The sequence below is a fragment of the Megalobrama amblycephala genome, linkage group LG10, assembly GCF_018812025.1.
Source record: "Megalobrama amblycephala isolate DHTTF-2021 linkage group LG10, ASM1881202v1, whole genome shotgun sequence".
Classification (NCBI taxonomy): domain Eukaryota; kingdom Metazoa; phylum Chordata; class Actinopteri; order Cypriniformes; family Xenocyprididae; genus Megalobrama; species Megalobrama amblycephala.
In genome coordinates this window covers 2,877,634-2,903,589 of record NC_063053.1, presented here as the reverse complement: position 1 = coordinate 2,903,589, position 25,956 = coordinate 2,877,634, and the positions used below count along the sequence as shown (strand labels likewise).

Genomic DNA, 25,956 nt, shown 5'->3' with positions numbered 1-25,956 from the left:
AGAGCAGATTGTCAGGGCTGTTTGTGTGATGTTAATGAACATCTGTGCCGTGTCTGCTGATGCCCCGTCAGGCTGAGAGCCACAGGATGGGGCAGCGGAGCAGAGCAGGCTGGGTACTTCACTCTTTGGCAGCGCCACTGTCTCTTCTGGAGACTGAGAGAGTTTGTGACTATCTAGCTGGGAACCATAACAGAAGTGAAATGTGACATATGTTAGGGAAATTGTGTGTATAACTTAATATCAGCTGTTTTATGCATGTTTGCTGAAAAATAATTGAAAAAATATTCCATTTTACTGAAGAAAATTGTTTGGAAATGGGCAAAAGGGCTAAATCTTCCAACTTTTTTTTTTTTTTTTTTTTTTTTTTTTTTAAACAGTGCACAGAACTATGTGACTTTCATGTCCTCAGTTGTGAATTTTACTACCGAAAACCATACTAAAATACTATTCATTCCAACACTGCTACTGGATCTATAACAAACATATAGGCCTAGCGATCAGTGTAGACCGAGCCCCAAATTAATGATTCATTTACTTCTGTTTAGTGAATCAAAAACACTTGAATCAGTCAGAACAGTTACTGAATTATTCTTAGTCAGAGCCATTTCCAATATTTATGCCATTCAGTTCCATTTATTGCACAAAGTTGTTAATTTTAGTACCAAACACCATACTAAAAGAGTAAAATACTCAACTGAACACTGTTACTGAATCTGTAATATGAAGCGTATAGTGATCAGTGTAGACCGCACCCCAAATGAATGATTTGTTTGGTTCTTTTTAATGAATCAAAAACACTTGAATCACTCAGAACAGCCACTGAATTATTCTGACTGATTATTATGTTATTCTTTTCGCCATCCAAATGAACCAAAAACGTACTGTTACTGTGTTATGTTGTATTTAAAGGTGCCCTAGAACTTTTTAAAAAAAGATGTAATATAAGTCTAAGGTGTCCCCTGAATGTGTCTGAAGTTTCAGCTCAAAATACCCCATAGATATTTTTTAATTCATTTTTTTAACTGCCTATTTTGGGGCATCATTATAAATGAGCCGATTCAGGGCTACTGGCCCTTTAATTCTCGTGCTCCACGCCCACAGAGCTCGCGCTTGCCTTGAACAGTGCATAAACAAAGTTTACACAGCTAATATAACCCTCAAATGGATCTTTACAAAGTGTTCGTCATGCATGCGGCATGCATGCGTCGGATTAAGTGAGTATTGTATACTGTTATATTGTTTACATTTGATTCTGAATGAGTTTGATAGTGCTCCGTGGCTAACGGCTAACGCTACACTGTTGGAGAGATTTATAAAGAATGAAGTTGTGTTTATGAATTATACAGACTGCAAGTGTTTAAAAATGAAAATAGTGACGGCTCTCTTGTCTCCGTGAATACAGTAAGAAACGATGGTAACTTTAACCACATTTAACAGTACATTAGCAACATGCTAACGAAACATTTAGAAAGACAATTTACAAATATCACTAAAAATATCATGTTATCATGGATCATGTCAGTTATTATCGCTCCATCTGCCATTTTTCGCTATTGTTCTTGCTTGCTTACCTAGTCTGATGATTCAGCTGTGCACAGATCCAGACGTTAATACTGGCTGCCCTTGTGTAATGCCTTGAACATGAGCTGGCATATGCAAATATTGGGGGCGTACATATTAATGATCCTGACTGTTACGTAACAGTCTGTGTTATGTTGAGATTCGCCTGTTCTTCGGAGGTCTTTTAAACAAATGAGATTTATATAAGAAGGAGGAAACAATGGAGTTTGAGACTCACTGTATGTCATTTCCATGTACTGAACTCTTGTTATTCAACTATGCCAAGATACATTTTTCATTCGAGGGCACCTTTAAATCTTATGCCACTAACATCAGTGTCTTTACTTGCTGGTTGTTAAAATTCACAATTTATGAATGAAATATGTTATCTACAAATGTCACATATGTCACATTTGTTGTTTTTGTATTATATAGTTTATATAAATTACACCAATCAAAAGATACGTTGTACATTCATGTCTGTGAAAACTTGTTTAACAAGTTTAACATCTTGGCATCCACATATTTCTTCCACAAAAGTACTGAAAGAATCACTAATGGAAATGTAAAAAAAAAAAAAAAGAGAGAGAGAGAGAGAGAGAGAGAGAGGGAACTAAACTTGCAATTCCCATCTCTATTCATAATTCTGGTCCATATTTTGGTCAGTCACTTTTGGCTTTTGGAGAAGTACTAAAAGTTTGCATATTTCACTGAGCTTCTTGGTCACAGGGCTAATATTTGTAAAGTTAAAGAGTGTCTGAGAGCTCTGGCTCAGATGAGTTTGATGGTGCTCATGGGCCGATAGTACGACAGGGTTTGTTCTTCCCCAAAGAGATCCTGCCAGACCGTTGATGTTCCCCATGAATGCTCGGCTCCTGGATGGACATGACTCGAGTATTGATTATAGCAGAAAGGACTCATCAAGCCGCCACAAAGTGAGTGTGACTTATAGATGGATCCACAGCAGAGTTCAGTAGTGTGTTAAAGCCTTAAGAGTGGCCAAATGACCAGTCATTAAGTTTTTAAAACATTGCTGACCAATCTTACCTTCACAGCTGTTGGGCCAATAATATCAAAGATTTGTTCTCATCTAATGCCATTTTGAATATGCAAATGAAGAATTGGGATTGAGAAAGTCTGCCAGCAGGTCATTAACTCACATTTAAGTGGGTGAATCTCATTAAAGGGGACCTAATATGCCCCTTTCACAAGATGTAATATAAGTCTCTGGTGTCTCCAGAATGTGTCTCTGAAATTTCAGCTCAAAATACCCCATAGATCATTTATTATAGCTTGTCAAATTTGCCCCTATTTGGGTGTGAGCAAAAACACGCCATTTTTGTGTGTGTCCCTTTAAATGCAAATGAGCTGCTGCTCCCACCCCCTTTCCAGAAGAGGGCGGAGCTTTAACAGCTCAACAACAACAAAGCTGGAGAATCTCACGCAGACAAAATGAGGATTGTCAGTAACGGTGTTCAGCCTTACACTGTTCAAACCGGAGTCGACACTGATGGAGAGAAGTTTTAGGATGGTTTTAAACTGAATTTTACAGAAATTATACAGAAATATGGTGAAATGCTATCATTGGGGCCCTTATAATGTGTACTGATGCTGTTCATTTACATATTGATTAAGTTCTTTGTATAGTGCCAATGATTACTAAGTCACAGTTCTGTTTGTTGTAATCGGTATTCAGTGAAGCTTCTCTTGTTTTAGTCGACAGTGATAAGACTGTGAATCAGACCTCTCCATTACGCTTTTCTTTGCCCAATTTTATGTTGAGGAAAACTTTTTGTTGACTAGAATTGAAGAGCTTGACCAATGTCCATTTTGGTTTTCCTTTCTTTTCTTCTATGTCCATTCCAGAGCATTTAGTGCAGCAGCGTTTGACTAAGTGTTCTTACATCTGTTAAACAGCACAAAACACATGCTTTCCTGTACTTCATCATAATGTTCGTCATGTGATCATCAGAAACATCAGCTCTTCTGTGGTTGGCTGTTGGTTAAGGCACTTGTCATCTGGCAGTCGGTGGTTTGTTTAAGCTGGGAATTTAAATGTAGCAGCTGTGTTTAATTTACTGGCGCTTTAGAGCTGTATGATGGGGTTTTCTCTTTCGGTGTTCACTTTCTCTGCTGAAGGTTAATGCAACAGTTGCACAAAAAGACATTTTGTCGCAGTTAAGAATATCAAAGTTCAGGGAGTCACAATGCGATTGCAAAACAATTCTCAATGCATCTCTGTTTTTCAGCAATGATTTGATAAACTAATTAGCAACACTTCACAACAAGGTCCTATTAGTTAACATTAGTTATTAATGCATTAAAGGGTTAGTTTATTAAATGTAAATTATGTCATTAATTACTAACCCTCATGGCTTCCCACACCAGTAAGACCTTTGTTTATCTTCAGAACACAAATTAAGATATTTTTGATTAAATCCGAGAGGTATATAAGGCGAGTAATGGATGGCAGGTCTAAAATAAACACTTACAATAGTCTTACCATAGTGAATCAGGGTAAGACAAAAAGATGTTTTGGAAGTAAAGACTGTTACGTAACAGTCGGGATCATTAATATGTACACCCCCAATATTTGCATATGCCAGCTCATGTTCAAGGCATTAGACAAGGGCAGGCAGTATTAACGTCTGGATCTGTGCACAGCTGAATCATCAGACTAGGTAAGCAAGCAAAGACAACAACGAAAAATGGCAGATGGAGCAATAATAACTGACATGATCCATGATATCATGATATTTTTAGTGATATTTGTAAATTGTCTTTCTAAATGTTTCGTTAGCATGTTGCTAATGTACTGTTAAATAAGGTCCTATTAGTTAACATTAGTTAACATTAGTTATTAATGCATTAAAGGGTTAGTTTATTAAATGTAAATTATGTCATTAATTACTAACCCTCATGGCTTCCCACACCAGTAAGACCTTTGTTCATCTTCGGAACACAAATTAAGATATTTTTGATTAAATCCGAGAGGTATATACGGCGAGTAATGGATGGCAGGTCTAAAATAAACACTTAAATTAGTCTTACCATAGTGAATCAGGGTAAGACAAAAACACGTTTTGGAAGTAAAGTTAGTAAATGTTGACATTAACGTTAATAAATACTTGAAAAGTATTTTTCATTGTTAGTTCATGTTAACTAATATAGTTAAGTAATGGAACCTTGTAAACCTTGAAATTGAATGAGTTACCAACCTATTATTGAGGGGTTAATGGGAAACCCGCACTATGGTAAAATAAAATGCACTCACATTTGCTGAAATTTAAAATAATACACTTTAAAAATAGAAGAAAAAAAAGAAGCTTTTTAGTGTAGATCATTCAGATGAATATTCCTGTGTTTGTCCATGGTGAAGGTTTTTTCACTCTTTGGTTAAAAATTTAATCTAGGCTCTGAAGAAAAGCCCAGATTTTGAGGGATCAACTGGCTGTTGTTTGCAGAAACCAATCATCCCAAAGTCCCAATCGCTGATGCTTCAGGATATGAGGAAACCTGGACTGAAAAGTTCGACCTGCTTGTTTAAGCTATGAAGTCGTCATGTTCTTGTGGGTGTCTGGATGTCTAATGACACAATCAGTAGCCTTGGGAACCTTGTCTCTGTGTTCGTTAAGATGTTATGTGAGTGGGTGGGTGGGTCGGTTATCGCTCGGCCCGTTCACTGGTAAAGCACAGACTCTTTAAACAAGAGAGAGGGGTCATCGGGGTCAGGTACACAGAGCCAGGCCACCTACACATGCTATTCCTGCTCTTACTGTCATCTTAAGATAAATAAAAAATGTAGTGTAATGTATGCTCAGAGCTGTCAGTGCAGTATATGTAAGGTGCAATTATACTTTAATCACAGATTATGAGAGAGATAACGCCATAACTGGAGCATTAATGGTGTGTTCACATGGAGATGAATGCTGCTGCATTATTAACATGGTCTTCAATTATTTCCCTCGGTACAACAGAATATATGTGGCCTTAACCTCATTGTACAATCTGTGAGATGGTTCAGTGTAACTTACTCGGGTAAATGGAATTAATTAAAGGTGATTTGGTGATTCAAATGGATGTCAACAGTCTACTATAAAAATGTCTTCTATATGTTTGTTTATTGTTTTACTTTGTGAATGTTTGCCTAAACACCTGAATGCATCATATACAACTTTTAATTTTAATAATGTATTAGATAATGTTGAAACTAACATTAACTATGATTAATATGCTTTAGGTCATGTTAACTAATGTAGTTAACTAATGTTTACAAATGTAACCTATTAATGTAATATTAAAGGGGTCATGAACTGCGTTTTATAATGTTTCCTGGGATGCACTTATAATGTTAGTATGCATTTACATCAAAAATGGTCATAATTTAGAAATAAAAGGTATTTTTCCTACCCTGATTTTATCCCTCCGATTTGAGCGCTCTGTTTTAAGGGGCGTGTCTGCTGTGAGACTTCAGTGTAAACGCCCACTGCTGTGATTGGCTGACATCTTTACATTTGACATTGCTACGTATTACTCTCTTGAAAACTTTTAGCATGTTTTTACTATTACAGCTCTCAAGGTTAACTAATGATGAACAGTGTTGATTATAGCATTATATTTAGATCGTGGCATAAAAGGTTGCAGTGATGAACATTGTAGTCAATCACAGACATGTTGTTGAGCTCATGAAAGCAGCGATCTCGTCATTGCAACTCAATTTCTGCACACTAACACATGCTTTCATCATAACTAATAGTGCAAACGCACTGTAACTAAGAGATTTGTTGAATAAAATGTGAGTTTTGGTGCGAGTCCTGAACTCAGAAACTCGCTCTGTTTGATTGACAGCTCCAGCGATTGTAAAGGGAGCGTTCTTTGATCGCTTTCTTTATTTAACCCTCTGGAGTCTGAGGCTGATTTGGGGCCTGGAGAAGTTTTGACATGCCCTGACATTTGTGCTTTTTTCAGTTGTTCATAAACATATTAATGACACAAGTGTCATTACACTGTATTCAGCACAAACTAGGCTACCATAATATGTGAGGAACATGTATGTACATGTTTGTGTTTTTGAAGGAATAACGTTTATGCGTGGTTACTGAAAAAACAAAAAACTTAAGTCACTGATATAAGGCCAATAAAAGTATATTAAATCTGTGTTCACAAGACTTTTGGGTATTGAAGGTTGTAGACTAGAGTTTTTGCTTCAAAATTATGTAAAAATTATGCTGACTACTCTTTCATTTATAACAATATACTGATTTAGTTTTTGTAAGACACTTTTTGCCAAGAAACACGGTATGCGAGGAGGCGTGAATCTCCATGAATAATGGGCCATTCTCACCTGTGAAGACAAAAGAATTGAATAGTAATGACCTGAAAAGACTTGCATATTAATGAGGCATTTCAGTCAGGTAGGCTGTGAAAAAAAACTTCTGTGATGTCTCAAGCCCATCATGGTATATGAAACATACAGAAAAATGTTATTACAATATAAAATAATGGTTTTATATTATACTTTAAAATATAATGTATTTCTGTGATGCAAAGAGTCTGAATATAGGCTTTTAGTTTAAAAACATGCGTATTTGGAGAAATATAGGATTCTCATATGTTTATGTCAATTTTCTATACAGAGGAGTTATTTTTTATTTAATATTCATTGTTATCTCTATGAGCGCTGGTGTTTGCAATTCATACTGCAGCCGGAGGGCGCTCTGTGCATTTTAGTCCACAAATTCACCTAAGAAGAAGACGATATTCCATGAATGGTGTTTACCAATTCATACTACAGCCGGAGGGCGCTAAAGAAACAAAAACTCACTTAAAACTTATCAATAGAAGAAAACAAACAGGAATTTACTGCATGTCTTCCAGAGATCGCTAACCATGGCTTTTTCATCCAGATAAACAATTTTCAAGGCAATAAATACACGATTGAGATGATGAATGCATGTGTTGTCTCTGAATTTGCCTGTGAATAGCGCTGGCTCCGTGGGCGTGGCCGCATTAGTGGGTAATGAGCTGAATCACGGACTTCTGACATGGCTCTCTTTTCATACAGATTACATAAACACAGAATGTTTGTTTTCGATTTGACTTGCACGATTTAAAACCTGACATTTCAACGTTTTGTTAGACATAAGTATGAATTTTTTGTGATTAGTATTCACTAAGTTACACTTCATTTTCTGAGAACTATCAGATTGGACTTCGTTCAGAGGGAGAGGAGAAATCACGCATCATGTTAGTTTTCTTTATTTTACAAAAAGCACAACATTTTGTTTTTACTCTGAGTGTATACAAATAAAAGGAGATATTCTATAGTTTCAATTGATGTATTACTTATGTCTCTATGACAACAAATGACAGAGTATTTTAAGTCTGTTTTGCTGCAATGTGAAAAAAAACCTGCAAAACGCGCCGGCGCGTTTTTAGACCTCAGAGTGTTAACTTAATCATCATTTAAATAAAAGATTATTTTCATCCTACTAAGAGAAACAACGTGAATTTACTGACACAGACTAAGAACATCTGACTGTACATGAATCATTAATATCAGATCAGGCATTAGAATGAACACAGTTACTGACATGTTGTTGCATTACTGTCAAGTCCAAATTGTAAAAGTCTGTTTGCAAAGCCTGCGCCGAAATGCGATTGATTTACCAAAAAATCCACAGTGAAATGTACCGAATACAAATAAATAAAGCTCATCTGAGACATTCACATTGTTGAAAATAAATAACCATATTCCTGCATTAGGATCCTTTGAAAGGTAATGTTATTTTAGTCCTGTTATCGCTCTTCTCTCCTCCTCATCTCACTAACACACCAGTGGCGGGGCTAACGTTGCAATGATGAAGTAGGTGTTGATTTCTTCTGTGGAGGCGGAGTTTCACCTATCTATAGGCACATTCCAGGATCAGTCCTTCGTTGGGTCTGGTGTTAATAAAAGCTTTCTGGAAGTTTTTAAGGAAGTTTTCAGTTCTGAAACTTGCAGGATTTTCTTATAGTACGATGACCTCTTATATATCAAAAGCTCAAGGAAAAGTTGATTTCTCAATTCATGACCCCTTTAAATTGTTTATAAATTAAATGTGTGTGTTCAAAAATATTGTAAAAACCTAGTATCATTTTTATGAATTCTTTTCATAGCTGTAATCAGATAGGTTTGATCGTTTTTAGATAACTTGACTATAATTCTCTCATCGTGATGCATTTTAATGCCAAACAGTTTCCATATTCAGACATCGTTACACCCTCAGAACTTGCTTAAAGCTTAATTTTCCTTACTTGTCTCAGTTTACCAGTTGTAGTCGTTTGTTTCCTAGAAGCATTTCAATTTAAAAGAGGTTTACAGCAGTATACATTATCATGTTTGGTATCTAACACACATTGTTCTATTATGTAGTGTAGTGAATGGAGTCATGCACCTGTTTTTTTGCTTTTTCAGTTTGTAGGCTGGTACAAAGGGTGATTTAACTTGGTTTAAGTGGCCTGAACGCACATTTCAGTCATTTCTCAAGTACATATGTCTGATGTTCCATGCTTTAGAATAAACACTAGGAAAAAGTTTCTATATGGACTTAATTTCAAAGAACTCTTTCTACCTGTCTTAAATGATTGCATAATACTTTCATTTTTAACAGGTTGTTAATAATGTTCTCTAGTGTTAAAGTATGTTTACAGGCTGTTTAATTCATGAAGGGTTAGTAAATCCATAAAATGTGAATGGAAATGTGCCTGACAAAAACCGACTTTTTCCTCCCTTACACCACCAAAAACTTTACTATTAGTCAACAATGAAATGAACGTGTGTTTTATGTGTTTTTTGTTGTTCAGACACTGGAGGAGCCCCCTTACCTGACCGTTGGTACTGACGTGAGTGCCAAATACAGAGGGGCGTTCTGTGAAGCCAAGATCAAGACCGCCAAGAGACTCGTCAAGGCAAAGGTGAGCTGCTGAATTTGAAATGCATGGATAATCATTGATTTAAAGATACTATTATGCAAATTTGAGGTGTTGAGTTTGATCTTACGATCATCAAAAATTGAACATACAGTAAATAAAGATAATAAGAGAGATCTGTATTTTGCTTGTTAACTGATGTATTGTTCATCAATGAATAATGCTGGTCTAATGTTGAAACAGAATTAAGTGTTTAGTAGAGCAGCACAATTAATCGTTAAAAGATCACAATCTCAATTCAAACGCTCGCGCAATCTTATTCTTAAGTGACAATGATTCGGCTATATCTATTAAACCATATGATGACAGCAAACATTTAATCTGCATTCTGAGCCAGAGAGAGCCGTTGTCATGTATAGATATGAAACAGCTTCACAAACAGTTTTTTAAAATACACAGTATCATTATTTCTGTGTTGTAATCATTCAAATGATCACAGAAGTACTGGGATAAATGTTTATAGTTCAGATATAAACACTGATGTCTACTGTAGCGAATCACCTTTTGAAAGTAATTTGATGCTTCAAATATAGACTGTATCGATTACATTTTTATACCAGTAGGTGGCGACAATTGAGTGTTGTATTTGTAAAAAAAGAAAAGAAAAGTATTGTATGTCATTGAATCATTCATTCAAGAGATTCGTTCAAAAAAGCTGAAACAGCCTAGTCTTTATGAATGAGTCATTGAATCATTCGCTCAAACCAAATTTTTTTTTACTAATTCATTCAAATTAATTAAACGTTTTTAAATAGATTGCAGAAATTTAGTAAACCTTTAGTAAATTACATGTTATTTTGTTTAGTTGTCTATTCAGAATCATCTATAAATCTCTATAAAATCTTGATTCTCAATTGATCCAAAATCGTGTAGATCTAGTGTTTAGTCAATTTGAGAACATCTAAAGTACAATGAATCAAAAATTTGCCTTAATTTTCATATCTAAGATGTCTATGATGGTGTACACTACCGTTCAAAAGTTTAATTGAGTTTTTAATATTTTTGAAAGAAGCCTCTTCTGCTCAGAAAATTGCAGTAAAAATTAAGAAATATTTTTACAATTTAAAATAACTGTTTTCTATGTGAATATGTAGTAAAGTGTAATTTATTCCTGTGATCAAAGCTGAATTTTCAGCATCATTACTCCAGTCTTCAGTGTCACATGATCCTTCAGAAATCATTCTAATATGATGATTTGCAAGAAACATTTCTGATTATCATCAATGTTGAAAACAGTATATCAGCTCAAACCACCAAGAATTAATCAAGCCTCATTTTGGTGCATTTTTGAGTCGTTCTTATTGTTGTGAAATGTTTTGAAGTTGTAAAGCAAATTGAGTTTTCATTGCTGTCACTTCCGAGGGCTCGTCCTCATTCCTAATGAAATATTCTGGTCCTTTTCCTGCTTTCTCTCATCAGACTTTCTCTTTCTGTCTCGTCTCGTCTCTCCCCTCATGTTTTTCTCCTGATGGCTCTCTGATGTTTTATAATTCCTCTCTCATAGCGCTGAAATGTGATTAGCTGCTCCTCGCAAACCAGAGACCTTGTTCAAGGTTGTAATCATATTCCTGCTGTTGTACTACTGATGACATCATTGTGTCTGCCTCTCTTTCTCTCCCTGGGCTTTTCACAGCAGTGTCTGTTTGGTCTGTCTCTCTCTCTTTCTCGAATGGTGTTTTTATGCAATAGTCAAAGAACAGTCTTTAGATTCAGAGAAATAAGAGCAGGGCATTAGATCTCATTGGGTGAACAGTGACAGATGTAATATGTTATCTGATTTATATATGCTTCCTGTTGTGTATATTATAGTTATCTTGGTTCTGTGATTAAGACGTCTTTTGGTTTCTGCAGTGTCTGATTTATTTTTTCGTTCTCGTGTTTCTTCAGTCTTATTCATTGATCATGTGCATGTGTTTTTATGTCTTGCAGACTTAAATATTCATTTTTATTGTCTTCCTGTAGCTCAAAAACAGTAGTGCATGGCATTAGCAACATCACATGCATGAACTAACAAAATATATACCTTGATTTATATTAAGTCTCTTTAGATAAAAGCATCTGCCAAATACATAAATAATGTGATGTTTTAAACATTGATGTTTTACAAATAAATATAAATAAAAAATAAATATCTCATCACAATAACTTTATTTAGCTGTCTGACCATAAGGTTTTAATTATTAATTTTAAAATAGTATTATTATTGTTATTTTATTATATTTAGATTTTATTATTATTATTAATAATAATGACAATAATAATTATTTATGTTTTATTTTCAAGTTTAATTGATTAAGTCAAAGGATTATTCACTATCACTTTCAAAAAGCATAAATAATATATAAAACAATAATTATGACATTTACGTATCGGTTATCAGAGATGTAAACTTAAATAATCAGTATCAGTACTGATCATAAAAAAACTATTTTTCTTATTAATTTTTGCAAACTGTCATTTTTACGTTTAGTAATGCTTGTGATGCACTCTTCTTCAAAGATGCAAAAATAGTTTTGCTGTAATAGTGTGTGTATATATAATATAATATAATATAATATTATTAGTGGTATAATTCTTGCTTCGGGTGCGAGAAGTCCCGGATTCAAATCCCGGACGAGCCCCCAATTATGTTACGGTCCCTGACGTAAATGTCTAGGAGTCAGGAGAGACACATAACATAATAGATGGACAACAGCTTAAGTATTCCAAATAAATTATTTATTTCAACACAAATTACTCACAAAATGTAACAAAATTGAGAGACGAGAAGCCCAGCAACAAAGGGAAAAAAATAACTCCATTAATAAAGTCAAGCTGGGACTCCCCACTCCAAACTAAAATTACAAATTAAGGTGAAAAATAAAAACATGGCGATGTGGCTGTGAAGAAGACTGTGGCTTGCATAGTGTATATATATAATTCAGTATATAACAGTGTGTATATATATATATTCAGTTGCTGTTTAAAGTAAGTTTACTTGTTTTCTGTCTGCGGACTGCTCCGTGTGTTTTGACAGTGAGTATAATTAAAGGTTTTGGCTGCGTGACCTGCTGCGTAGCGATCAGAACTCCATCAGACGTGACTGTGCCGAGATGCTGAAGTGTGAGACTTATTATCTCCTGTGACAACGAGACATGCACGCACACGTCTCACTGATGATAGTCACTGGTGGTCACAACACAGCTGGAGTAGTACACATGTAACCATAAAATACAGTCATGGCAGTGTGAGAATGAATGGAGTTAATCCACTATTGACTTTCTCAGATTGCCTATTATTAGTATGCTTATGTATATTATACAATAAATACATTTAAATTTTGCCAATATTTCAATTAATATTTTTATTTATTTACTTATACAACAGTTCTGGTTCTCGAATCTGATTGGCTGAGAGCTGTGCTATATTCTCCCAGTACCGTTTCACCATTTGTTTTGCTCCGCTTGCGGCGACTGTCATGGCGGTCGAGCAAATCCACCATATTTTTAATAAAAATGCCGCTGCTGTTGTCATGAAATGTAGTTTTAAGAGTTTTTTAATCAAGAAAGTAGTTATTTAGAACTTATATATGTGACTCATATATAAACATAGCACCTATTTTACTATTTGTTTTGATGCAAATGCAAGCTCCAGGCCATCAGCGGCCGTTCAGTGCTCGTGTACCCGCCGAGAACAGCTTCATCTCGGCCAGTCTTTCGAGTATTTGCCGCTGGCTCTTGTGTAGATAGTGGTTAAAAATATAATTCATTTGGGGTGTATCAAACAGGCAATCTTTGGTCTTATTAATCTATTACTTGTTCCAGAGCAAAACAATTTGGGTTAAGGGGAAAAGTAAGTTTCATAACTTTATATTTAGGCTATATTTAACTTAAAATATACTACTTTTGTACGTTTGACTGAATTGTTTGCTTGTATTTTATATTTATTTGATTGTGTTTGTCTTTTATAATGGCTATTGTTGTTAATTTAAATATTGCTGTTCAATAAATATTATTTTCATATAAATAATATGCCGTATTTGGTATTGAAAAGAGGGTTTTTAAAGGCACTCTGTTGTTGTTCTTATTTGTTTAAACACTTAAGCCGTCGAACTGTTGTATAAACGCAATATCACACTTATAGCTGTGTGATATGGCTGTATATCAGCATGCTGAGATTACCTAGGCCGAATCACTGCTGTGCCGATATACAGCCTTAACTCACGGCTACGAGTGTGATATTGCTCATATATATTTATGCAATTCGGCAGATGTTTTTATGCACAATGAATTACATTATATTCGAGCTCAGTTCATGCATTTCCTGGGAATCGAACCCGTCACCTTGGTGTCACTCGGAAATGCATTAGTTATGTTTTGTCACAAAACTTGTGTTGGACTGTGTTGTTGTTGAATTTTTTTCAAGCCATAATCCTTTAATTCAAATTAAACATCCTGTTTAATGTGGTCCATTTAATTCAAATTTCAGCATGTGAAATGAAAAGGAGAAATCTTGATTCTTATGCATGCCGTCTTGCAGTGTTGTGGGTATTTGTGGAAATATGACATCTTGTTCCTCCATTTTTATCCCATCCTCTCACACAGCATGTTTTATCCGCCCCACTTTCAGTATAATTATCTTCTGTTCTGTGACACTCAATGATTCGGTTACACAGTACGTTTGGTTTGATATCAACACAGGGACGTTGGGGTCTCTCTGGTGAGGATCTGGCTTCCTGATATGAGCGATCAATGCTTCTTGGCCTTTAGGGAAAGCCCTTCCGTGTTTACTATCCTCACTGACTGTGTGTGGCTCTTTCCAGGTCACCTTCAAACCCGACGCGTCCACTGCGGAGGTGCACGATGAACACATCAGAGGACTTCTGAAGGTAAGAGCGAATCTGCCTCCTTCAGCACAAATACAGGCCATGTTTCGTAACGTCCTGGGCTTTATGAGGATGTGTCTGTCCATGCTGAAAGCAAAAATCCTGCGTGATGCAACAAAATCAAAGCCATTTTGAACATATTTCAGTTGAATCATTTTGATATCAAATAAATAAAGAGTCTGCTCTTTACATACAATGAAAATAGTCAGTGATCACATCTGTCAAGCTCCCAAAATGCATCATAATGACACATTGATATGGACACAGTGTTAAAACTGTCTGGAGTTCATGTTTCATGTTCATGTCATCCACACAATCCTCTAATTCATATTTATATTGCATTCAAATCTTTGTTTGTTTTTCCTTTTCTTTTTTTATGCTCAATCATTTGTTTAAAAATCTCCTGGCAAACCAGCCATTGCATCTGTAGCTGTGATTATGAATATGGCAGTAATTATTCTCCGCCGGCTGCCATCAGCTCATCAGAAAACATCTCGCTTATGTCTGGCAGAAGTGTTTGCTTTGAGCACTTAGTAATTCTTTTTCAGAGAGAATAAATGACAAACACAAGCAGCAGTCTTAACAGCTTAAACACGAACATGACGGGCTGGAATAGGTGAAAACCACTGAGGACGAGAATGGATTGATGCCCAGACTAGCTAAACTCTCAGAGCTGGTTATTATTAATTGGTTATTTACAGGTCAGATTCATTACACTTGAAGTACACTAGCAATAACATGCCCCCTAAAATGGTGTACTATGTTTTGTTTTGTTTTTTTCCCCCATGTGTCAATGTTAATATATTTTTTGAGACAGAATCTCAGAAAAACCATGTTCACATTTTGGAAAATGGAAGACATTAAGTTTATTTTGCATTAAAATACGATAAATTGCTTTGTAATTCTCATTGGTTATTATTCAGTTCTTGTTATTGAGTGTTTTCATTAATTATAATGCAAATATTTTAAAATACAATAAAATTGTGCAATTTTCTTTTGTCAGTTTAAAAAAAAAAAGTATTTGATTCAGCATAAATGCAGTACAACAGACACTACCAATTATTATAATTTGTATTATAATTATTATATAATAATATATTTTTGCATTATAGTAATGATAATGAATTTAATTTGTCCTGAAAATGTCACAAAAAATGTCATCTTAAAATAGCCTTCATGGATTTTAATTTCTCGTTGTCATTATTATTATTATTTATTTATTTATTTATTTATTTTGGTGACATCTTGTTGGCATGTTCTTGATAGGTTTTGTGAAATTTGCCCATTTTTGAATATGTTAATCATTCAGAAACATCTGATACCATAATTTTACCATGGTACTTTATTGTAAAGGTAACATTCCTACCTCACAGAACATGATAAACCCTCACAGGCGTTTATCCATGAGTAATGACAGTGATTATGGGAAAAAGCAATAAATTCCGGTTGCTTATCTCCAGCTTCAGTCTTTTAACACCCTGTGGACCGACAAATCCAATTCCAGTGAGTGGTGCAACACAGTGAAACCCTGTGAATGAGTGTTTGTGTTTTCTCTGGGTGTTAGGTGGGCGCTGTGGTTGAAGCCAGGAACCAAGATGGGATCTACCAGGAGGCCATCATCAACAAACTCACTGACGCTAGTTTGTACACCGTTGGTAAGTCGATTACATTTCTTCTCTTCCTATACTGCAGTTTAGTGCTGCACATCCTTTCAAATAGTTGGCTATGTACCTGAGACAGAGACGAAAATGCTGCTTCTGTCCTTGTTTTATGGTTTGCTTTAGTTTATAGCAAAAGTTGAAATTGTCAAAGTTGAAACTGTGGCTTCATAAATGGTCAGTGTCATTAAATTGTTAACATTTTACCAAAATCAAACTCAAACGGAGTTACGAGGTTTTTGACCAGCGAATGTCAGAGATTTGTGTTTTGTCCTTCATTAGAGCGGCCACATCGGAGGCAGTAAGTGCATCGCATTATATTTTCGTCAACTTTCAGGTTATAAAGTTTACTTTAGCTATATAGGGGTGCTCAGTTTTTTCTGTCATTTGGTCATAATTTCATGTTATAAAAGATGAAGAGCTTCGCACAGGCTATTTAAAGGGGACCTAATATGCCCCTTTTCACAAGATGTAAGTCTCTGGTGTCCCCAGAATGTGTCTGTGAAGCTTGAGCTCAAAATCCCCCACAGATCATTTATTATAGCTTGTCAAATTTGCACCTATTTGGGTGTGAGCAAAAACATGCCGTTTTTGTGTGTGTCCCTTTAAATGCAAATGAGCTGCTGCTCCCGCCCCCTTTCCAGAAGAGGGCGGAGCTTTAACAGCTCAACAACAACAAAGCTGGAGAATCTCACGCAGCCAAAATGACAAAAGTGTTCAGCCTTACATTGTTCAAACCGGAGTCGACACTGATGGAGAGACTCAGGAAGAAGTTACAACTTTTAGACGTTTCTGAATGGTTAGTGGATAAATTGATGTAGTTGCTGTGGAGTTGATTCAACTCATCCACTAGCATGTGCCGTCATGTTCATCTTTTGTGCAAAACCCGTATGGACGCCCACTATACATAGTGTACCTGTTTGCCAAACAGAGTCATACACACCAGGCTAACATTTATGATTGCTATCAAATACTGTTGAATGGTCTAATATTTTTATATCAAAATATCGCTCAGACAGAAACACTCCTTTTTTTTTTTAGCAATCGAGCTTGTCAGAGTCAACTTTCAGGCTATCCAAGCTAATGAGGCTCTAAATAGCGTTCAGTGCTCGTCTGTGCAGCCAATGACAGAACAGTTAGCATGCTTTGCTCGAACTTTTGCCATGGCGTTGACGTTGGCAACTGGTACACCATTGTCGCTTGTGAAAAACAAAATGGCAGCGCCTTGGGTGGAAACGTGCAGATGAAAGGGTGGTAATATTATAATAAGATCCCCTTCCTACATCACAAGGTGAGCGAAATCTGAGTGGCTCATGTTTTCACATGCTTGCAGAGAAAGGCTTACCAAAACAAAGCTACTAGGTTGTCCTTTTTCACGTTTTCTGGGTTGGTAGATGCACCGGACCCGATTATAGCACTTAAACATGGAAAAAGTCAGATTTTCATGATATGTCCCCTTTAACCCTCTGGAGTCTGAGGCTGATTTGGGGCCTGGAGAAGTTTTGACATGCTCTGACATTTGTGCTTTTTTCAGTTGTTCATAAACATATTAATGACACAAGTGTCATTACACTGTATTCAGCACAAACTAGGCTACCATAATATGTGAGGAACATGTGTGTACATGTTTGTGTTTTTGAAGGAATAACGTTTATGCGTGGTTACTGAAAAAACAAAAAACTTAAGTCACTGATATAAGGCCAATAAAAGTATATTAAATCTGTGTTCACAAGACTTTTGGGTATTGAAGGTTGTAGACTAGAGTTTTTGCTTCAAAATTATGTAAAAATTATGCTGACTACTCTTTCATTTATAACAATATACTGATTTAGTTTTTGTAAGACACTTTTTGCCAAGAAACACGGTATGCGTGGAGGCGTGAATCTCCATGAATAATGGCTCATTCTCACCTGTGAAGACAAAAGAATTGAATAGTAATGACCTGAAAAGACTTGCATATTAATGAGGCATTTCAGTCAGGTAGGCTGTGAAAAAAAAACTTCTGTGATGTCTCAAGCTCATCATGGTATATGAAACATACAGAAAAATTTTATTACAATATAAAATAATGGTTTTATATTATACTTTAAAATATAATGTATTTCTGTGATGCAAAGAGTCTGAATATAGGCTTTTAGTTTAAAAGCATGCACATTTGGAGAAATATAGGATTCTCATATGTTTATGTCAATTTTCTATACAGAGGAGTTATTTTTTATTTAATATTCATTGTTATCTCTATGAGCGCTGGTGTTTGCAATTCATACTGCAGCCGGAGGGCGCTCTGTGCATTTTAGTCCACAAATTCACCTAAGAAGAAGACAATATTCCATGAATGGTGTTTACCAATTCATACAGCAGCCGGAGGGCGCTAAAGAAACAAAAACTCACTTAAAACTTATCAATAGAAGAAAACAAACAGGAATTTACTGCATGTCTTCCAGAGATCGCTAACCATGGCTTTTTCATCCAGATAAACAATTTTCAAGGCAATAAATACACGATTGAGACGATGAATGCATGTGTTGTCTCTGAATTTGCGTCTGAATAGCGTTGGCTCCGTGGGCGTGGCCGCATTAGTGGGTAATGAGCTGAATCACGGACTTCTGACATGGCTCTCTTTTCATACAGATTACATAAACACAGAATGTTTGTTTTCGATTTGACTTGCACGATTTAAAACCTGACATTTCAACGTTTTGTTAGACATAAGTATGAATTTTTTGTGATTAGTATTCACTAAGTTACAGTTCATTTTCTGAGAACTATCAGATTGGACTTCGTTCAGAGGGAGATGAGAGATCACGCATCATGTTAGTTTTCTTTATTTTACAAAAAGCACAACATTTTGTTTTTACTCTGAGTGTATACAAATAAAAGGAGATATTCTATAGTTTCAATTGATATATTACTTATGTCTCTATGACAAAAAATGACAGAGTATTTTAAGTCTGTTTTGCTGCAATGTGAAAAAAAACCTGCAAAACGCGCCGGCGCGTTTTTAGACCTCAGAGTGTTAAGTATTGGCAATTACTTGATGACAAATGCTACAAAAAGACACTCTTCTATGCTCCTATATATATATATATGAGGTTTGACTGACAGTTTGAGGATCCAATGGAGTTAAAAGGTTTAGTCTCAAGCTCTTTTTAGTGCTCTTCATTTGTTAAATATTTGCAAAACCCACAGAAAGACATAAAGAGTGATGTTTCTGTACCAGTGACAATTGAATTGTTTAGCTTTTTTCTTGCATGTTGGTGAGAAGCAGCGCAGGTTTTTGTCACTTACCGCCTCATATATGAGATGAGTCTCTAACAAAAACATAAAATATTGTGTTTTTATTTCTCATTTTGATGGTTTAATGCGAATTTAGTCGACATATGTGTCGCCACATGGAGAGAAAAACTTGATGCGTCTTAGATAAAGTTCTGATGGTAAATTTTGCAGAAGACCTGTGAGTCACAGCAGATGTTTTCTCCAGCAGATGGTTTGTGTGTCTCTAATTTAACACTGTTGTTCTTTCAATTTAATTTTAACCATATTGTACTACATGTTGCAGCTCCTAATGAAGTTTCAAGCCAACTGGTGATTTATTGAAGTTTTGAAGTTTTGTTCTCATTTGGTGTTCATAAACACATGATATGGACTCACTTCGCCTGATCCTCTAGCCGTTTATACAAAGGCGGCACAGAGACTGACCTATTATGCTTTTTTCCATCTTCATCTGTCTTTAGTGTGTAATGTTGCTGTTTGAGCATTAAAAAAGGTCTCCAAAGTCCCTCCAGCAGGAGTTATTCTCTATATCAGTGTCAATGTTTCTGAACTCCCTGAAACGCCTCCGTTATAGTCTTGAGTTTTCTTCCTGGAACAAACATGTCACAATTTTCCTCATTTAAATAATTCATATGCAGAATAAAGGGGCGGGGCCTGAGTTAGTTGAGTTAGTTAGTAGTGTGTTGAAACTGGCAGTTATGGTAAGGGGCGGGACATTTCCCAAACACCAATCACAACACACTGCTCCAGCCGACCAATCAGAGCACATTGTGCTTTTCAGAAGGAGGGGCTTCATAGAAACAGGAGCTAAACAGAGCGTTACTGACAGACTGGGAAGAGAGGAGCTGCAACAATGGAGAATATGAGGAAAATAATGAACATTCAAGCATGAAAACCTGCTCTAGTAGATCCAAAAACAGAGGGCATAATGGGTCCTCTTTAAAACAGTTCTAAGTGTGTGTGTCTGAACTCGTCTCTTTATCTCTCTCTCTGTGCAGTGTTTGATGACGGTGATGAGAAGACCCTCAGGCGCTCGTCTCTCTGCCTGAAAGGAGCGCGCCACTTTGCTGAGAGTGAGGCAAGTCCTCTTTCTCCTTTTGAATTGGTTTAAATGACTGGTAAAGTCCTTCACGTCATGACACTCGCTGCCTTTCGCATCACATCCTGTTGTGGACACTGTAATTTTATAAATGAATTTGCTTTTGTTGTAATTTAAGGGGTAATTCTACTGACTTTCATACTCAGATGCAGTGTTTTGAAAGAGAACTTGAGAACATGTTGAAAAAACTATGACTTGATTATAAATTAAAACAATATTCCATTGAAAACGTGTTTTGTTTGAAACATTCTGATTTAAAAAAAAAAAGGGGGAAAAAAATCTTCATAAAGTGCCAGTTTTCATTGCAAAACTAAAGTCATAAAATTAACTACTGTGTAAAATTCGTGATTTTTAGACATAATGGGTACATGAAAATCTTATACATAGTAGAAATAATCCAGAACTGTGTCGAGTCTGAGGTGTTTAATTCCCAGGTGATTATTAGAAACTGTGTCACGTCTCTGTGTTTGCTAGTAAATGATTTCAAACAGACAAATTCTATGTGAAAGCAAACATTTGTAGGGACAAAAGTGAGTTTACATGTCATTGTCTTCCAGAATGTCATCTTCTGCAGTCACTTTTGTGTTTCAGGTCAACTATTGCCATGTTTAAAGAGAATCTTCCTGTGTAGTTAAAGTTAGTTAAACAGTCGGCATGCTAAAACAAGCTCCAGGTTTGTTGTGGTTGTTTGTAAGGCTACACAATTGGTGACTGGATAATTGCGGTAAGCCAGTGGTTCCCAGACTTTTTTGCTTGGAGTACCCCCTGAAGGGATTCCCATCCTTCTGCGACTGCACTTCGACTGCAGTCACACCTTTTCCATTAAGAGACAATATTTGCCCCCTAAATTGATTTTCCAGTGCATTTTTTTACTTTTATGAATAATTTTATAAAATAAATAATGTTTTAAATAAAAAATGTTCAATAGAGAAATATGCAATGATGATAAAACTAAGTAAAACTTTTAAATATTAAACTAAAACCGCCAGTAGGTGGCAGCAAGTCACTGTTTTTATGAGTGAGTCATCGAGTCATTCATTCAGTAACGAAGCAAGTGGCTGTGAATGAATCATTGAATCATTGACTCACGATTCGTTCAAAGCCGCAGAATTGTTCGCGAAACACAGACGTGTGATGTAGTTCTGCTGTGGTTTTCGTTAAAACTATTATTTCATTGCAAAACACAGTAAATAGGCTACTACTGTGTTTAAAATGTTTTATTTTTTGACCTGTTGTATAATAATGTCACGTTTACAGTCATGTGGATATTTGGGAACAATTGCATTCTTGCTTGTTATCATCATTAAATACAAGAACTCACACAAGGTATGTTTTTGCGTCGAAGAGAGTCTTAAATCAAAATTAATTCGTTATCTGTGTCTATATTTGTTCTTCATGCGAGTAAGTGCTCAATCCCCACTTTTACAAAGGTGCATTGTTGAGAACGGCAGTAATTTAGCGTGATTTAAGGCAGCAGAATCTATCTATCATATGCATGCTGCTTCTGTGGATAGAGTCATTTTTGACTGCAAATGATGAGGTAATTTGATTAAATGTACTGGATTTACGACATTTTGGCATTTAGAAATGCATGCTTGATTTTAATATTATTTTAAGGTAGAATTAAATGAACTACTCAGCATTTTGTTCGCGTACCCCCTTTTGTCACCTCACGTACCCCAGTTTGGGAACCGCTGCGGTAAGCTATATCACAATTTTGTTTTTGTTTTGATTAATCCTGCAGCTTTAACTCTTAAGGTTTGTTACAATTCAAAATCATAAAGATGAAGCATCCGCCTCAGTGTACTAGTGTACCAGAAACAAACTCAGTGTAGAGTTTGTTTCTGGACTGATAACGCTCAGTGTGGCTTCTTGGCGCCGCTAACTGGTAAATCTCATCTCTGATTCTCTTCCAGACACTTGACAGGCTTCCTCTTACCAACCCTGAACACTTCGGCACTCCCGTCATCGGCAAAAAAGGAAACCGTGGAGGCCGACGGTCCAATCCCATGTGAGTTTGATTACTTGACGTTACATGAAAAATTGAAGAGGCTTGTTGAAAGTCTGTTTGCCTTTATTTCTATACGCCTTTATGCAATATGGATTGTTTATGTAGCTTAACAGTAATTAAAAAGGAAATCAATAAAGAAATTACTCAACAGAAGACAGTAGTGTCAATATTTAGTTTAATGTTGATTCAGTTTAGTTTAATAACTGTCAATTTTGTGAAGTTCATCAATTATGAAACGACTTCAAAAGCAGCTCTACCAAAGACAATAGTGTCATTATTTTTAGTTTCTGACAGTATCAGTGCATTCAAACGCTCGCCCCCATGTCATCCAAGATGTTTATGTCTTTCTTTCTTCAGTTGAAAAGAAATTAAGTTTTTTTTGAGGAAAACATTCCAGGATTTTTCTCCATATAGTGGACTTCACTGGGGTTCAACGGGTTGAAGGTCCAAATGTCAGTTTCAGAAAGAGCTCTACATGTTCCCAGACGAGGAATAAGTGTCTTATCTAGAGAAACCATCTGCCATTTTCTTAAAAAAATTAAAAATGTATACTTTTTTAATCACAAATGCTCGTCTTGCAATGCTCCACGCATTAGGTAATCACGTTGGAAAGGTCACACGTGTCAAATTTCAGTTTGATGTCAGATTTGTGGACCCTCCCGTCCGTCACATTTCAGAAGTGAAATGGGTTACAAATGGCCTTTTTTTTTATGTTGACTTCAGGAACTTTTTTGAATGGTCTGTTGCATATTTTTTTTAACTAAAAAGATAGGCAGTTGACCATTCAAAAAAGTTCTTAAAGTGCCACTTTTATGATTTTTCAGATATTATTTTTCATGTAGTGTGCAATATAGCTGTTTGTGAATGTAAAAGCTCTGCAAAGATCAAAGTATAGATAAATGAAGTTATTGAAAAGAGATGATGTTGCGATGTGTGAGAAAATTAAAGTGTTTTTTGATGGATGCATGTCAGCGTATTATATGACACACATAATTGGGGCACTTTAAAGTCATCAACATGAAACACCATTTACAACCCATGTGATGTGTCCACGAGTCTGACATGAAACTGAAAATCAACACTGATTCAAAGTCTAATCCTCACCTGAAGAATGAAGCATGTGTGGATCTTAGTCCTGATGCTCCAGGGACGTGGCGGATCCTTCTGGGAATACCGATTACACAGTGTTTGCTGTTGTAAATTACACCTCTTCTTTTAGCAGTCGCACACACGGGACGAGCGCTGCCCTGGAATTCTCAATCCCCAGACACAAATCAGAGAAAAGTCAGTGTTCTTCCTCCAGTGCCGAACAGCGGTCGTCCCGAACCGGAAGCGTCTCGCCGGCGCTATGACAAATAGGACTCTTGTGTGTCTCAGTGAGAGGCGTGACCTCACAGTTAACTCCGTCAGTCACGGCTGGCCATGCGTGAACTTAAACAAACCGCTGTCGTTTTGAGGGATCAGAACTGATCGTGATGTTAGGGGTTGCGTTGACTAAACAACTAGTGGATTAGTTCTGCACAGCAGATAGTCGTGGAACATAATGCATGATGCAAAAAAAATATTTTTATGACATTAGTTTTTTCCAGTAGAAATATCAAGATAAGCAAGATCGCTCCATTTTCATTTTAGTTTTAGTAATTTTGTGCTTTTGTCTATTTTATTTTAAAAAACTTTTTCATGATGCTTTAATTTTTTTTTTTTTTTAGTAATTCAACGTAAACTGATGATGCATGATGCAAAAAAATAATTTTTTTATCATAATTGTCTTTTTTTCCAGTAAAAATAAAGGAAGATAAATTGACTTGGTGCTAATGTTATTTTAGTGTTATTTATATACTATTATAGTATTTATTAATATTTTGACTTTTATTTTACAATATTATAAATATTATTATTTATTATATTAATTTCAGTTTTTGTCATTTTATGTTTTTTTTTTTGTTTTTTTTATATTTCCATAGTGCTTTCATTTATTTTTTTCAGTTGTAGTAATTTAGTAATTCAACTTAAACTTATTTATTTCAGTTGTAATTGTTTTTTAGGTTTAAGTTTTTCATGTAATAATTGTTTTATTTTATTTCAGCCTTATTTCAGTTCCCAAAAATGATTTTTAATAGTTAACAATAACAACACAGATTGAAGCAAAATTGCAAAATGTATTATTTGCATACATTTTATTTTTCCTATTTAATTATAAATTTTGAAGCATAAATCTAATTATTTTATCAAGAGAAAGTGACTTGAAGCCAATGTTTTTAGTATTATTTATATACTATTATAGTATTTTATTAATATTTTGACTTTGATTTTATATATATATATATATATATATATATATATATATATATATATATATATATAGTTTTAATTTTAGTTTGTTTGTTGTTGTGCTTTTTATTTTTTTTATATATATATATTTTGATAATGCTTTAATTTGTTTTAGTTTTAGTCATTTTAGTATCTCAACTTAAACTTATTTATTTCAGTTTTTTGTTTAAATTTTTCATATAATTGTTTTATTTTATTTCAGCCTTATTTCAATCACAGAAAATGATTTTTAATAGTTTTAATTTTAGTTGACAATAACAACACAGCTTGAAGCAATAAAAGTTTATTTTCCCTACTATTTACGGAATTTTCCAGCAATCCGTGTTTTCACTGTTATACGGTAGGGGGCGCTATTATGCGTCTTCTGAAAGAGTACAGAATCTCCAGATCAAAACACGGGTGAAAAAGAAGCAGTGCTGCCAGTTTAGCGATTTTGTTGCTAGATTTAGTGACTTCCCGCCCCTTTTTGAGACTGAAAGCCTAGCGACAAATCTAGCAACTTGTTGGATAAACCTTATCTGGATTCCGTGACTCGTCCACTGATCTACATTTACTTTAATCAGTGGACTCACCAGTATGACGTCCTCTAGCGACATTTAGCTACCAGTTTTAGCTACCTTCAACTGAAAGCAATTGGCAACACTGAGAAAAAGCAGAAACAAGCGATAAAAGCATTGCTTATGCATGTTGTAGTCTTTGAAAAACAATTTTCTCAGCTTTTTGCTCAAAATGTTGCTTTTTTATGAAACTATAAACTATATATTTTTATTAATCTAACCATTTTTAGGTTAATACTTTAAAAAAAAAAACAATGTTACCAATGGTGTAAGAAAAACTACTACTACAAATAGTGATCTTTTGTTGACAGGTAGTTGCTCTGCACACTGTAGTAAGTTTTCCCATTCGTTCTGTCTTTCCACACTCTTCCAGCACTCTTGTTTTGTTGTTTGAGTAAGTTGGAGTCCCTGTGGCTTATCAGGTCATGTTTATTCGTGATGCAGGCTGTTGATTGGCTCATTTAACACTAACAAGATTGGCTCTCCTTGGCGGTGAGCTGGAGTGTCGGTTCTTAATTGAGAGCGGCCGTTGAGTCACGCTGCATATCGAATATTGGCAAGTGAGAAGCTCGTCAGCTCACGGAGCCTAATTACCTGTTATCTTCATCAGAACAAGCAAGAAAAAGCATTTT

At 35.5% G+C, this 25,956-nt stretch overlaps 1 protein-coding gene across 5 annotated transcripts in view; it reads left to right on the top strand.

The window, feature by feature from the left end:
• arid4b (AT-rich interaction domain 4B) overlaps positions 1-25,956 on the top strand; it is a 91,540-nt gene that overhangs the window by 28,004 nt on the left and 37,580 nt on the right. For all 5 annotated transcript variants that reach the window (XM_048203953.1, XM_048203956.1, XM_048203955.1 and 2 more), the window contains exons 3-7: positions 9,406-9,516; positions 14,333-14,398; positions 15,960-16,050; positions 20,325-20,404; positions 22,342-22,436. In XM_048203953.1, the coding sequence (XP_048059910.1) occupies positions 9,406-9,516; positions 14,333-14,398; positions 15,960-16,050; positions 20,325-20,404; positions 22,342-22,436 (443 nt within the window). The remainder of the gene's footprint in view (positions 1-9,405; positions 9,517-14,332; positions 14,399-15,959; positions 16,051-20,324; positions 20,405-22,341; positions 22,437-25,956) is intronic.